This window comes from Onychostruthus taczanowskii, unplaced genomic scaffold, assembly GCF_017590055.1.
Source record: "Onychostruthus taczanowskii isolate IOZ18803 unplaced genomic scaffold, ASM1759005v1 scaffold69, whole genome shotgun sequence".
NCBI lineage: Eukaryota > Metazoa > Chordata > Aves > Passeriformes > Passeridae > Onychostruthus > Onychostruthus taczanowskii.
Window position 1 is genome coordinate 4,468,645 of NW_024504676.1, and position 15,678 is coordinate 4,484,322.

Here is a 15,678-nt window from a genome sequence, read left to right on the forward strand (position 1 = left end):
TCTTTTCCATGAATGAAGAAATGGTGATCATTATGTTAGAAACTTTTAATAAAAACACCTTTGAGCAGAAATTAATTATCTCAGGCTTATATTAACAGGTGAGTTATGTTAAATTGAGAATGGAGAATAATTCATTCTTCTCAGCTGTAAGAAGCTTGGGCATTCTTTAATGTTTTAAGTTGGATATGGAGACAGATGCGGAAATACACTAGATATTAATGATTTCAAGGAGGAAAGATATGGCAGCTGAGTAATTTGCAGAAGACAGACAAGTAAAAATTTATTTTCTGTACAAATGATTTGACAGTAAAGAAGAAAGTCATCATTTACACAGACAGTCATCTGTCGTTTTTCATGTCAGTGTTTTGCTCTTACTTTGCCAGAGCCTGTTTCTCATTTCCATGGTATATTTAAAAACTCAATTTTCTTTTCCAGGGCAAAGTGTGTGGTCTGTGTGGCAACTTTGATGACAAGGCAAACAATGACTTTACAACAAGGAGTGGACTGCAGGACAATAATCCTCTGAATTTTGGAAATTCCTGGAAACAATCTCCCATGTGCCCAGATGTCACAGAAGAGATTAAGCCCTGTGATCTGAAACCACACCGGAAGTCTTGGGCAGAGAAAGAATGCAGCATCATCCAGAGTGAAGTCTTCAAAATTTGTCACTCCAAGGTTTGTAGAAGACAGTAGGTGATGGGACAGCACAGTGCATTTCTGATAATGCAGAACCAAAAAGACCATCAGAAATGAAATGAATGAAGAGATGGTTAAATAGATTGATCTTCAATTAAGTCTTGTCAGAACTTTCATGTGGCCTTAGTCAGAGTAGTCTGAGTCTCTGTGGCAATGGGACTGTGTCAGTGGTGGTGGCAGCCCGAGCTGTACAAACCCATATTCATCACCACAGTTTCACTGCTACTACTCTGCAAGTTAGCTTCAGAAATGTATCCTGAACAGGTTATGTTTGCTGCAGTTGCACCATCTCTTGTTGAGAGACAGTCAGCATTACAAGTACTGAAGGACCTTACAATCATCAGATCCATCTCCTGATGGAAATTCATATTAAACATGAAAGGTGGCTGTTGAAGAGGCTACTACTTCTTGTAGTATTTAATCCACAAAAGGATCTTTTTAGACACCACTGACATCACGTTTAGACAGACAGCTGCTGGTACTGTGCCTCCATAATTGTCACAGCAAACACTGCCAGCCCACAGCTTCCAGAGTACAGTGCACAGAGGGAACTCCTCTTTATTTCCCATCTCTTTCCTGATGCATGGTAATATGAACAACAATTTGTTCTTAAGTCACAGTGGAAAAGTCACAAACAATTATTAATTTAATTAATTTGTTATATATTTCCATGTGGTTTACTTCAGCAGCAAAAATCCAGTCTAAGTTTCTCCTCTTGCAGTCTCAAAAAAAAAAAAATTAAAAAAAGCTTTTTTTAATGTGTCATTGGATTAACTCCAAAAACTGATAGGCACAAAATTGCATGCTTCGTATTTGCTGTTAATGCAGCCTTTCTGACATTGTTCACCATTTGGTTGGCAAAGCTTGCTGGAAGATAAGACTTTACTGGCATCAATTCAGCTTGGTTTTGGGAGCGCTAAAATGGAACTCTATTAGAAGGGAGTTCTAATTGGAACTCTATTGCCAGGGACTCTGTTTTTTTCAGTCATAGCAACTTATGAAGGAACTATATTATTTTAAGTCTATTATTCCCCAAAACATATTGAGCAACTTCAAGCCTGTAAGTGTTTGTGATTTGGTAACTAACTCTTAGACACAGTCTCATTCCTTCCTAGTTCAATTCCCATATATCAAGAGCTCTCAAACATTTATTTGAAAACTAATTTGCAGATGAACTGGAGCATCATTTTTTCCCCTGACAGGTGGACCCACTTCCTTACTATGAGGCTTGTGTTCATGATGCCTGCTCCTGTGACAGCGGTGGGGACTGCGAGTGCTTCTGCTCTGCAGTTGCAGCGTATGCCCAGGAGTGCATCAAGGCTGAGGCCTGTGTTTTCTGGAGAACTCCTGATATCTGCCGTGAGTAACAGATAAACACAACTGTATCTTTCTAGCTGCTGTCAGAAAGCCAGTCAAATAAATCATTAGTACTGTCACTGCAAGGTCATGCTGGCTGCTTGGTGAAACCTTTTCTCAGCATATCAGGGAACAAACAGGCTAGTAAATTTGTATATTTCAACTGTCTTCTGTTCAGCCTGGCTCCTCTTCTCTTCTCTTCTCTTTCCTCTTTCCTCTTTCCTCTTTCCGTTGTTAAAATTACTCAGAATTTGATTTTACCAAGAAGTATATAGAACTCCCATGCTTTAGCACTGAACCTAATCAGTGTTATGTGTATTAAGCAGTGTCCATTAGTGGTGCTACTCATACCAATACATCATAAATTAATGTTAAATAGTATTTAAATTAATAGTACCCAAAAAGTGCTCAAATCAAAATTTTGAGATACTAAGTAGCAGAAATATATATTTTTTTAATTTTGAAAATTCATTCAGATTCAGAATTTGGACTAATTGGAGCTTTTAAGTGTAAGAAGCCAGTGAAACAAAAAATTGTAAGTTTAATTCAGCTCTGATATATAAGTTAATAGAAGCTCCTTCCTCTGTCTGTAGTCATCTAAGCTGAATTTAAGTTGTATTCATAATGGCTCATATGCTTCCTCTTGGACTTTCAGCCTGTGTGATACAGCAAGATGGAACTTTTTTGAACTTTTGTATGAAACTGAAAAATATTTAAGAGTTTGCTTGTAGCTATTGAAGAAAAAAATACTGTCAGAAATATACCTTTAATTTTAAACTAAAATAATTTTAAAAAAATAGTTCTTTATGATTTGAAGCATTGTTACCCAGTGGCCTGAATATTTAAAATTTCAGTCTTGAGCACCAGTATTTTGATGTATCCTAAATTTAAGCAGAGTAGCAGAAAGTCCAGGTCTTGTACCTCAAGAGGAATTTGGCCAAATGTAGTCTGTACCTTTAAATGCCTGCTCAGAAGTGCATTCTGGCAACCAAGTATTTAATTACCTTCTCTCTTTTCTCATCAGCGATATTCTGTGACTACTACAACCCTCGCAATGAGTGTGACTGGCACTACGAGCCTTGTGGCAGTAATATCACAACCTGCAGGATGATCAATAATGTCAGCACCAACTTTACAGTACCACTACTGGAAGGTAATAAATTCCTTGCCATTTTATATTGTGTGTTGTATAACTTTTTTCAGATATCTTTTAATAATTATGGACTAGTCAGTCAACTTGATGAGATATTCCTATATCTTCTATGTTGAGTTTGCCTCCAGTCTTAGATAAGTGCTTCCTATAATGTAATCTATTATTTATGAACATCAATGGGTGATAGTTACATTGCTGTCAGCCACAAAACTAGTTCTCTGCTTGGATAATATCCTGAAACAAGCCTTATTATTACATCATAGTTATTTTGAATCCCATGCGAAAGTATTTCAAAACCAGGAAAATCTTTGATATGGCAAAGAATCAAGTCACTGATAGTTGGGTGTTTTTATCCTTATAATTTTTCATGTGCCAGATCATCTTGCCTTTACTAGATTAGTCTGCAATATTCAACTACCTTTACAGTGGAAAATATCTTTCATAGCAGACACACTGATGCTGCTTTATTTGAATTTGTACTGGAGATTCTGTTTCCTTTGTAGATGAGATATTAGTAGGCAACAGTCCTTGTGGTTAATAATGGAACAGGAGCTTCACATTAAAAGGACTGCAATGATCCAAGAATGTGAAAGACTTTACAAGTATCTTCTGTTTTACCACATGGTAAAGCTGGAGAAAGAAGCTGTATTTTTAGCCATAAAGTCTTTTTGGTCTGTATTGGAAGCACTTATCTCCAGTTTAGGGATCGGCACGAAATGCCTTGAGTTTGAATTTTCTTTGAACTGCTAGTAAAAAAATTAAAAGAAACAAATCAAACAAACCAAAACTCAAGAGAAACAGAACAGAACAAACCAAACCAAACAAAGCAAAACAAAAAAAACCCCAAAAAAACACCACCACCACCACAAAAAATAAACAAACAAACAAACAAACAGAACCCAAAAAACCGCCAAAAAACCCTACTAAAAAAATCAACTAAAATCCCTAACTAAAATATTTTTAAAAAACCCAACAAGCCTTTGAATTTTAAAATAAATTATCTTATATTATTAGATAGATAAGGTTTGGGAAGTGTCAGAAGGCAGATTATTATATATCCAATTATATTTCTAAATTATTTTTGTTGCTTAATTTCAATAGTAATATAGAACACACCTATTTTTATTATGACATCTTAAGTCACAGTCTGGCAACAGTCTGGCAGTGTAAAGTGACTTTTAAGTACCAGTTAATTACATGGTGCTTCAGTTTAAAGGCTATTTAGAACTCCAGTACAGTAAAAACAGAACTTCATGTCATTAATAATTGGACTTAATAAGAGGTTATTTGGAGGAAGGAGATACAATAATAATAACAACAGAATAATATTTTAAAGTAGATTTACATAAAAAATGGAATGACAATTGACAGTCAATTAATCCCTTGCAGTGAAGTTTGGATCAGTACCTGTGGGTAAAGAAAAACACAGATAAATTATCTGTTTGAGGTAGAGATACCTGGTGTGTTCTAGGCATATAAACAAGGCCTAATGTTCCAAGAAATGTAGTGAAAAACCTGTTTGTTAGTGAATCTGCTTCCATATTCTGCACAAAAGTATTATTGATATAGTGATCTATACAAAAATTGGGGTGTTTTTTTGTCTTAAAATCACTAGTTGCCCATAGAAATTAATGAATTAGGGGTTTCTCCAAGGTATTGAACTAAGAAAAAAAAACTTCACTAGTGTACATAAAAAAACTTATTTAATCCTCCTCACACCAGTATTATCAATGAGAACTGTTGAAGTCTTTTGGAAGGACTAATTGTCCGCAGTTTGATTTGAATGGGAAGTTTTAGATTTTTTTCACTATGCTTGGTTCAGTGAGAATAGTTTACCTTCAGAAGTTAACATATCACTGAGTTAACTTTTTGTACTTTTTCTTCATCTTTATTCTGTTCTACCTGTCATCAATAGGTTGCTACCCCAGATGCCCTAAGGACAAGCCTATTTATAATGAAGAGACAAAGCAATGTGTGACTGAAGATCAATGTGGATGTTACCTCGAGGATGGAACCCATGTACTCCCTGGGCAAGAAGTTACAAAAGAAAACTGTACAATATGGTATATAAAAATTATTTGCAGTAATTCACAAAATAATTAGTGTATGCAGAGTCCTTAATTTACTTTACTGGGCCTCAAACAGAGATGCAGCTTCAGCTGAAGAGCTGGTATATTCTTGCATTTCATAATTTTCCAAACCCTTAATAATCCAGATTTCAGGTTGGTAGTGTTATTATAATAAGTGTATCAGCAAATTAATTAATTATACCTGTCAACTCTCATCAATTATATAATGAAACCTCAATGAACTTCTAAAACAACCTTTCAATTCTCACTGCTCTTTGGGAAGAGAGGGGCTGCTCTGCCTTGCATTCTCACTTAAAACTGTAGTCTGAAATACTCTTGCCCTGAAAGAGATAGTTGAGTCCTAACTGTTCATGCTTAGAGTGTTAGCAATGACAGCACTTACACTTCTGGGTCCACATGGTGACCAGAAAATAATCTGATTTAGCTGAAAGTTCACTCTGCAAAACAGTTGTTATTGCAGTATTGCAACTTGCAATTAAACTGAAAGTGGTGACTTTGAAAGAAAAATGGTAAGCAATACTAGAAAATATACCCAGAAAAATATCTAGTAGTGTGAATGAAGATCAAGTGACAAATATCTATGTTTCTGTGCTCTTCACTCTGCTAACAGGTGTCATAAAACATCAGCAACATTTTAATTTTTGAAAATTTTTCTTTTAGTGTCTGTGTCCCATCAGGATCCATAGAGTGTAAACCAGTCCCAGGTAAATAACGTTTGGGTTCTTCTGGAAACAAAAAGAAAAGAAAATGCACAGAACTGCTCTGTCTGACTTTACAAAGCCTTAGTATTGATTTAGAATAATTCTTTCCAGTGCAGTCAAAGTTGTGAAAATTTGGCAGCCCTTTTGTTGAACCTTGCTCTTAGTACTCCTGGTTAAACCTTTTTCTCATGCCCTTTCAGTCTTTCTCCCCATGTCCCATATCCAAACTAATGGATTTCATTACGAGTTTGCACTTCCTGAACATGTAGTTATTAATATAAAAGTGTTCAGATAGTAAATTTCAATTATTATTTCTCTTAGAACATTTTAAAACCTACTTTCTAAGTTGTACCACCAGGCATTTTATTCAGGAGTTGATTAAATATGTTCTAACATTGCTTTAAATGTAAAGATAAATTTGCATAATATAGTAGATCTAAGCTCCAGGTACAGGTCTGAAAAACATGCATGACTCATGTAAATGCTCTCTTGTCCATAAGTATTTTGCCTCTGCCTCTTACATGGTGGTAGAAAAATTGCACAGTAAAGCTCTTTCTTGCAGGGTGTCCTTGTGTCATCAATGGAACGAGTTATGAAGAGGGTGCTACTGTGGGACACGTACAGGATGGTGACATATGTATAACATACATTTGTGCAGCAAATGGCTCTGTAGTTCCTGGTGAAGTCTATCCTTGTCCAACATCTTCACCTACAACCATCTCAACCTCCTCCCCTCACAGTACTCTTACCACCACCACCGCAGGTAAATCATCAATACAGATGAGATCTAAAAGATTGTTTTCTTTAAGGAAAATATTTTAAATATAGAATGTACAATTATCTGGGATTGTAATTGACACAGAGCAATATTTATGGATTGTTTTATCACACCACACTAAGAAAGACTTTTAGCATTTTGAGTTGATTTACTTCTCGTGAAAAAAATTGTAAGTATAAATGTATAGGGTGTCTTCCTATTTTTGAAAAAAATTGTTAGCTTTTCAATATCCTAATGGGATAGGAGAAATAATGTTAGGAGTGTCAGCAAAAAAAATACTATTATATTTCTTTTGAAATGATAATCTCTTTTTGTTGTATTTCAGTTTCCACTGCAAGCCGCCCAGTCACTACAAGTAAGTTATAAATACAAAACAATGTTGTTAAAAATGTCAAAGGAATATTTAAAGGAAGAGTAAATTAAAGACAATCAATACAGAAAAAATATATTTTAAACAAAAATGAATAATTTTTAAAAAATAATTTCAAAAGTGCCATTAGTATAGAGAGAAGAAGGACCTTTAAAGGCTTCAGCTTGGTGATTTTATTTTGATGCACATCTTCCAGTTCAAAGACTGAGTAATAAAGAACTGATTTTAGAACTGTTTTCTTTGGAAAGATTACAAATTGCAATGCAGTCCTCTAGTCCTTAATGGAAGAAAATAAAAAATGCATCTTCTCAGGATGTTCTTTCCAAAGACTGAACCCTCTGTCTTTTCTTGCAGCTCCATGCGTAGTCACAGAACTAATCTGTGATTGGACTGAGTGGTTTGATGTTAGTAAACCTGAAGAAGGTGGTGGTGACTATGAAACATACGATGAAATAAGAAAACATGGAAACAAAATATGTACAGCTCCTGAAAAAATTGAATGCAGGGCTAAGGATAAACCTGATGTGAGCTTAGAAGAACTTGGTCAGAAAGTAGAGTGTAATGTTAAATATGGGCTAATCTGTAAAAATGATGAGCAAGATGTAACTATGTGGCCACTCTGCTATAATTATGAAATCAGGGTAAACTGTTGTGAGTGGCAGGAAGTTCCTTGTGGGCCTACAGTTACACCTACTATACCTTCAACTGCAACCACCACCAAGACAACAATAGGCAGCACCACTACAACCAGGACTACAACAGAAATTACCACCACGCCCATATACATCCATTCCACAACACGTGAGTATACACCATAAGTCCTCACCCTGTTAACTTCAACATCTCCAGGTATTTAACTGAAAAATACTCCATGATCTTTGCCTTTGGAGAAATATAGGGCTATTGGCTACTGAAGGCAGGTCACAATCATAGAAAATGTTGGTCTGCAAGGAAGCCTTACTTAGGAGAGTTTCGACTTTTAAGTTTCTGCTGGAGACAATATTCCCAAAAGGACCTGCTGTGTGAGAAAAGAGTAGGCCATGCTTCAAACTCCTGTTGCTAGAGGCATAATCTGGGTGGACTGCACAGGCTTCCTTCTTCAGGCTGACATTGTCTTGCTGATTTTATGAGAAGCACTTTCCAGCATTATGCCTAATATCTTCACTAGGAAAAGAGGGTCATGACCTCTCTGTGCATGAATGTCAAGGATTCTGCTTTCTGGGGACAGAAAGGGAAGGCTGGTGCTAGGGACTTTGCAGTGCTAAGGGTGAGCTGACCTCTCTAGCTCTGCACAGCTTCTGTTCACTTCCTCTTCAGTCCCACTCATACCTCTGTACCTTTGTCTGTTTTCTCTGTCCCTGCTCTTTCTAACAGCCCCATCTCCACCCACACCAAGCACACCAAAATCGACAACCACTCCCTCCACGCTGGAGACTCCCACCACTACCAGCACCCCGACAACAACGACCATTGGATCACCAACACCCACCTCAACTACTTCAAGCACATCCTCACCAACACCAACATACACCACCACCACACCAACTCCAGGTACTTCTCTGGACTGTTCTCTGATGTGTTCCTTTGCTATGGGAGAAATGAAGGTGCCTTGGCCCCTCCTTTAGTGTGTCTCCATGGGATTGCAGATTGGAGGAATTACTGTTCATCCTCTCAAGTGCCCTGTGGTCAAAGCTGGCCTTTTGGCCAACTGGTTAAGAAGAACAAGGATTTAGGGATCCTAGGGTGAAGGTCTTGGCTTCCTTGATTCAAAAGACTCCCAGGTAAAGTTTCATGCTGGTGCCCAGCTTAGACAGGTGCTGAACTGAGGGAAATTCTTTATTTTCCTGCTGTTGGACCTTGTCCTTCAGTTGGCCAGAACGTAGTCACTGGACCCACAGATGGAGGGGATGGAGTGGGGCTTTATTCTGCAGCACTCTCATTCTAGGAACAGCTGGGCAGACTTTCTTCCCTTTCTTCTCCTCATTTGGCATGTCAGTACAAGTGCATGAAAATGGTTCTAGATCTTAGAAGCAAGGATTACACTGGGAGACTTTTGGAAACAGTTTTACACTAAAAAATGCCACTTCTTTTGAACTGTAGCCTTTTGCTGGTGACATCTGCAACTCTGGGAAGCTGCAGATGACTGATGACTCTAGAACTCTGGGAAGCCCTTCATCAGGCTGACATACCACCAGAAGGAAATTTCGTGACAGTCAGGCATGAACTTACTCCTCTTCCCACCTTCATTTCTGACAATGAATTCACCACACAGGTGAATACTGCAAGGATTTGTGAGGTGTTCAGGTAGTGAGGCAGAGATAGAAAGTGCCAGCGACATAAAAGGCATTACAGCTCCTCATCACTTACCTATTGGTAGGTCTCTCTGATTTGGTGAGAAGCACCTTCCAGCAACATCCCCAGTCTCCTAGCTAGGAAAGAAGGGCCATCACCCCTTATGTGCATGGATTTCAAGGATTTTTCTCTGGGGCCACAATGGAAGGGTTGGTGCTAGGGATCTCTGCTCAGCTAATGGTACGCTGACCCCTCTATGTCTGGGGCAGCTGCTTCATGCACAGCTTCTGTTCAGTTCACAATGAGTCCCACTGATGCCTTTGTGCCTTTGTCTGTTTTCTCTGTCCCTGCTGTTTCCAACAGTCACACCGAGCACAGCATCCCCTACATCAGAATTGACAAGCACTTCCACATCAGCGGAGACTCTCAGCAGCACCACGACCACCACCACTACCAGCACCAGCACCACCACCACCACCAGAACACCAACAACAACAACAACAACTACTACAACAACCATCAGAACTCCTGAACGTATGTTCCAAAACCAAATAATTCCTGCCCAAAGCCCTGTGCCTCCAGCTGCAGTACCAACAAATAATTCTCTGGCTCTGTTGTCATTTCTGGCCTTGCTATGGGAGTAGTGAAGATCCATGAGCACCTCCATATGTGGCTCTGGAAGGGATCAGGGATGGGTGTAATTTCTGGGCAACCTGTGGCTAAACCTGGCCCTTGTTCTGGCTGTTTAAAAGGAGGAAAGATTTAGGGGACCTTGGGAGAAGGTCTTGTCTTCCCTAACTCAACAGTGCTCCATGGAGGAATTTCACACCTGTGCCCGGATTAGACAGATACTGAAGTGATGGGAATGTTGCTTTTGCTGCTATTGGACTTTGTCCTTCAGGACAGGTCTTACATCAGACTGGACCCAAGGTGTGCAGTTGGAGTGGGGCTGAAGTTCGTGGCCATGGCATTTCAGGCTCTGTTTGGGCACAGCTGTGCAGACCTACTTTCCTTTCTCTTCTGTTTTGTTTCTGTGGCCATTGCTGCTATTTACCAGCTGTTTGGGCTGTACGATGCTTCCACGGCTTTTGCTGGCAGAGTTTGAGGATTGGTTTCAGAGCTCAGATTGCCACTTCTGACAGACACAAGCTCTGGGCGGCTGGATTCTACCAGGGTTCCCACTGGTGCTTGTCTGTAGCAATCTGTGTGCTGCTGGGAAGCACTGGGAAGCACTGCTGGGAAGCAGCTAAGGTTTTGTCAGCAGCCTGTGTCCTGTGCCTGCTTTCCCTGTCATCAGGTGCCTTCCCAGTGGTTGGTTTCTCCATGAGATACTGAGGTGATGTGCATGGCCCAAGAAGCTGAGAGAGTGGCAGGAGTCTCTGCTTAGACCCACTCTGCCTCCTGTATGGGTCTTATGTGCATGTTTTTTTGCAGACGAGTGTCCATACAAAGCAGTGTGCCCCAGCTCATGCGTTGCCTGTGTCCTGACGCGGGCCAGGAGTGGTTTTTAGGGCCAAGAAGGAGAGGCCTGGCCACACCACTGAGCTTTCTTATGCCCATGTTGGCTAGTGCAGTAGCAGCCTGAGGGGCACCACCTGGGGATGCCCAGAGCACCACCTGTGTGTGCTGCTGGTGCCCTGCATTGTTGTCTCTCTCCTGTCTGTTTCTAACTGTCCTTCTTGTTGTCTCCTCTCAGCGTGTGAGTGCATCTGGACGGACTGGATCGATGTGAGCTATCCAGATGGTTCTGACAGGAATGGTGGTGACTACGAAACCTTTGAGAACATTTTGAACAAATACCCCTCCTGGGAGTGTGCGAAAGTTGAGAATATTTCATGCCGAGCAGAGAAATTCCCTAGCTATTCCATTGCAGATTTAGGGCAGAAAGTGGAATGTAACGTTAACGTAGGGCTCATCTGCAACAATAAAGATCAGCAGATAGGAGGTATAATACCAATGCCAGTCTGCCTCAACTACGAGATCAGTGTCTGCTGCACCCCCAACAAACCAGAGTGTCTTCCAACTCCAAGCACCACGAGCACCACAACTTCGACATCTTCCCCTACAACAAGCAGTGTGTCCCCTCCAATATCAACCACCGCTCCAACGTCAACAGCAGTGGAGACTCCCAGCCCTACCACCACCACCACGACCACCAACACCACGGTGCCCCCCAGCAGCACCACCACTAGTGGCAGCACCTCACAGACAACCACAGCTCCTCCTGTCTCAACAACACCCATTTCAACTACTTCAAGCACATCCACGCCCACACCAACATACACCACCACTACATCAACTTCAGGTACTTCTCTGATCTGTGCACTCATGTGTTTCCTTTCTGTGGGCAACTGAAGATCTGTGAGCACCTCCATTTGTGCCTCTCTCTGGGATCTGAGATTGGGCTAATTGTTGCATATCTCCTGAAATGGCCTTTGCCCAGAGGTGGCCCTTGGGCTGGTTGTTTCGTAAGCAGCCAAGAATACAGGGCTCTGTGTCCTCCTCTGCGGTGGTGATCTTGATCCTCTTGTGCATACATCCACCCTTGAACACCTATTCCTCTCTCAGCTCTTACTCCATGAGTTAGTGAGCTGTTCACCATTACTCCGTCTCTCTCTTTCGCCCCAGAAGATGAAAAGCATTACTGCTCCTCCTCTCTTCCTTATATAGGTAGATCCCTCTGATTTTGTGAGAAGTACCTTACAGCACCATTCCCAGTGTCTTCACAAGGCAAGGGGGGCTGTGACCCATCCTGTGTGTGCATGCCTGTCAAGGATTCTGCTTTCTATGGCTGGAAAGGGAGGACAGGTTCTGGGGACCTTTGTTGTTCTAAGGGTGGGCTGACCTGTCTAGCAAAGCTGGTCTCTTGGTCTGGCTGTTTCAGAAGGAGCAATTATTTAGGGGTCTTGGGGAGTAGGTTTTGACTTCCCTGACTCAGCAGTGCTCCCAGGAGGTGTTTCATCCTGGTGCCTCATCTTGTACAGATTCTGAAGTAATGGAAACCTTGCTTTTACCCCTGTTGGTCCTAATCCTTCAGCTGGCCAGAATGTAGTCACTAGACCCATGGAGTGCAATTGGAGTGGGACTTGGTCTTGTGACGCTTGCATTTCAGGCTCTATTTGGGCACAGCTGTGTATAGTTTCTCACCTTTCTACTCCTCCTTTACCCTTGTACTGTTAATGGTGTTCAGCTGCTCTAGGTGTAAGCAGGAAGGATTCTTTTGGCAGGATTTTGGGAACAGTTTCAGTCTGCATACTACCCTTTGCTGTCAACTGGCAAGCACACCAAAATCGACAACCACTTCCACGTCACCGGAGACTCCCACCACCACTGCCAGCACCACGATGCCCCCCAGCAGCACCACCAGCATCGGCACCCCGAGCACAACAACCATTACTAGACCTCCCACACCCACCTCAACTGCTCCAAGCACATCCACGCCCACACCAACATACACCACCACCACACCAACTCCAGGTACTTCTACATTTTGTGCTCTCACACGTTTCCCTGCTATTGGAGTATTGAAGTCCGTAAGTACCTCTTTCTGCCCCTGTATGGAATCGAGGATGGGTATAATTCCCAGGTATTCCAGGAAATGGGCTGTTCCTAACCTGGTGTTCTGGGCTGGCTTTTTCATAAGGAACAAGAATATAGGGGTCACGGGAAGAAGGTCTTGGCTTCCTTGACTCAACAAGGCTCTAAGGAGGTAGGGCATGCTGGTGCCCAGCTTAGAGAGATGTTAAACTGATGAGAAATGTTGCTTTGGCTGGTGTTGGGCCATCCTTCTGCTGGCCAGAATGGAACCACTGGATCCATGGAGTTCAATTGAAGTAGGGCTTGGTCTACTGGTAGTGGCGTATCAGGTTCTGTTTGGGCACAGCTGTGCCAAGTTTTTTCCCCTTGGCCTTCTCAGTGCTAACAGTTGTCAGTTGTAATAGGTGTTGGAATGAAGGATTCTCCTGCAAGACATTTGGGAACAATTTCTCTCTGCAGACTGCCCCTTGTTGTGAACTGTGGCCTTTCATGAGATTCACTAGTGCCCAGGGAAGTCATTCATCACGCCTTCATTGCACCACTGGGATATCACATGATGATCAGGCAGGAATATATTCACAGAATCAGTTAGGTCAGAAAAAATCTCTGAGATCATCATGTCCAACCTTTGCCTGAACACTACAATGTCACCTAGATGATGGCGCTAAGTGCCACATCCACTTTTGTCTTAAAAGCCACCAGACACTGTGGCTCTGCCACTTCCTTGTGCAGTCCATTGCGGTGTCTAATCGTTTGTTCTCTGGAGAAATTCCTCCTAACATCCAACTTAAACCTCCCCCAGCACATCTGCCTCATGTACAGCTCTGTTGAGTTGGCATTGAGTCCCACTGATGCCTTTGTGCCTTTGTCTGTGTTCTCTGTCCCTGCTCTTTCTAACAGCCCCAACTCCATCCACACCGAGCACACCAAAACCGACAACCACTTCCACATCAACGGAGACTCCCACCACCACTACCAGCCCTCTGAGCACCACCACCACTGTTTCTGGATCAACAACAACCATCTCAACTCCTCAGAGTATGTTCCCACCAGTAGTAATTCTCACCAAAACCCCTATGCCCCCAGGAACAGAATCAACAAATAATTCTCTAGTTCTATTGTCATGTCTGGCCTTGCTTTGGGAGTAGTGAAGGTCCATGAAACACCTCCATATGTGTCTCTAGATGGGATCAGGGATGGGTATAACTTCTGGGAGTCCCAGGAAAAGTCCTGTGGCCAAATCTGGCCCTTGGGCTGGCTATTTCATAAGGAACAAGGATTTAGGGGGTTCTTGGGGGAAGGTCTTGTCTTTCCTGACTCAACAGTGCTTCAAGGAGGTATTTCATGTTGGTGCCCAGCTTAGATGCTGAATGAATGGGTAACATTGCTTTTGCAGCTGTTGGACCGTGTCCTTCAGCTGTCCAGAATGTAGTCACTGGACCCATGGAGTGCAATTGCAGAGGGACTTGGTCTTGTGGAAGTGCATTTCAGGCTCTGTTTGGGCTCAACCCTTTCTCCTCCTCCTATGCCCTCTCAGTGTTAGTGCTTGTCAGCTGTTTAACATGTAAGAAGGAATGATTCTCCTGCCAGCCCTTGAGGGAATATTTTCCCTCTGCAGAGTGCCTATTGCTGTGAACTTTTGGTCTGTGGCTGACACCTCACCTGGTGAGATCCACTAGTGCCCAGGGAAGCCCTTCATGAGTCTGACATTGAAATACAGGGGGAATCATATGCCAATCAGGCATGAACATACTCCTGGGCATGCTTTCCTTCCCAGCTTCCACTCTTATCTCCTATTTCATGAATTAGTGAGGTGTTCCAGTAATGAAGCAGAGATAGGAAGCTCCAGCCAGATCCAAAGCATTGCTTCTCCTCATCTCTTACCTATTGGTTGGTCTGTCTGATTTTGTGAGAAGCACCTTCCAGCACCATCTTGAATCTCTTCACTAGGAGAGGAAGGCCATGACCCTCTCTGTGCATGGATGTTGAGGATTCTGCTTTCTATGGCCAGAAAGGAAGGGCTGGTTCTGGGGATGATTGCTGTGCTAAGGGTCTCTCTAGCTCTGTGGCTTGCTGCCTCATGTGCAGCTTCTGTTGAGTTTCTGTTGAGTCCCACTGATGCCTTTGTGCCTTTGTCTGTTTTCTCTGTCCCTGCTGTTTCTAACAGCCCCACCCACGAAGACACCAAGCCCAACTACTCCACCGAGCCCAACTACTCCCACTCCAACAGCATCTGAAACTCCCATCATCACTTCCAGCACCACGATGCCCCCCAGCAGCACCACCAGCATCGGCACCCCCAAGACAACAACAACAACTGTTACTGGCTCATCAACAACATTCTCAACTACTTCAAGCACATCCACAGCCATATGGGAATATTCAACCACCCTATCAACTCCAGGTACTTCTGCCTTGCCTGATCTTGTATCCCCTTGCTTTGGGAGTAATGAAGATCTGTTAGCACCTCCATTTGTGCCTCAGTATGGAACTGGGGATGGCTGTAACTGCTGTGCATGCCATGAAATGTTCTTTGCCTGAAGCTGGAACTTGGGTTGGATGTTTCAGAAGTGATGAGAATTCAGGGTTCCTTGTGAGAATCTCTTGGCTTCCATTACTCAACAAGTATCTAAGAAGGTATTTCAGGCTGGCACTCCTGCTGGGCTTAGATGCTAACTTGATGGGGAACCTTGAGTTCTTGTCAG

The 15,678-nt window shown here is 42.2% G+C and overlaps 1 protein-coding gene across 1 annotated transcript in view; it reads left to right on the top strand.

Annotated features, from left to right (window-relative positions):
• The window catches only part of LOC121344850 (mucin-2-like), a gene marked incomplete at its 3' end in the record, with an annotated part of 32,658 nt that extends 17,182 nt beyond the window's left edge, over positions 1–15,476 (top strand). Inside the window, exons 23-35 of the mRNA XM_041421130.1 lie at positions 436–675; positions 1,899–2,055; positions 3,077–3,205; positions 5,121–5,268; positions 5,956–5,999; positions 6,559–6,759; positions 7,100–7,129; positions 7,499–7,945; positions 8,519–8,695; positions 11,133–11,766; positions 12,717–12,913; positions 13,874–14,011; positions 15,141–15,476. Of these exons, the coding sequence (XP_041277064.1) occupies positions 436–675; positions 1,899–2,055; positions 3,077–3,205; positions 5,121–5,268; positions 5,956–5,999; positions 6,559–6,759; positions 7,100–7,129; positions 7,499–7,945; positions 8,519–8,695; positions 11,133–11,766; positions 12,717–12,913; positions 13,874–14,011; positions 15,141–15,476 (2,878 nt within the window). The remainder of the gene's footprint in view (positions 1–435; positions 676–1,898; positions 2,056–3,076; positions 3,206–5,120; positions 5,269–5,955; positions 6,000–6,558; positions 6,760–7,099; positions 7,130–7,498; positions 7,946–8,518; positions 8,696–11,132; positions 11,767–12,716; positions 12,914–13,873; positions 14,012–15,140) is intronic.
• Between the last annotated feature and the right edge of the window lie 202 nt (positions 15,477–15,678).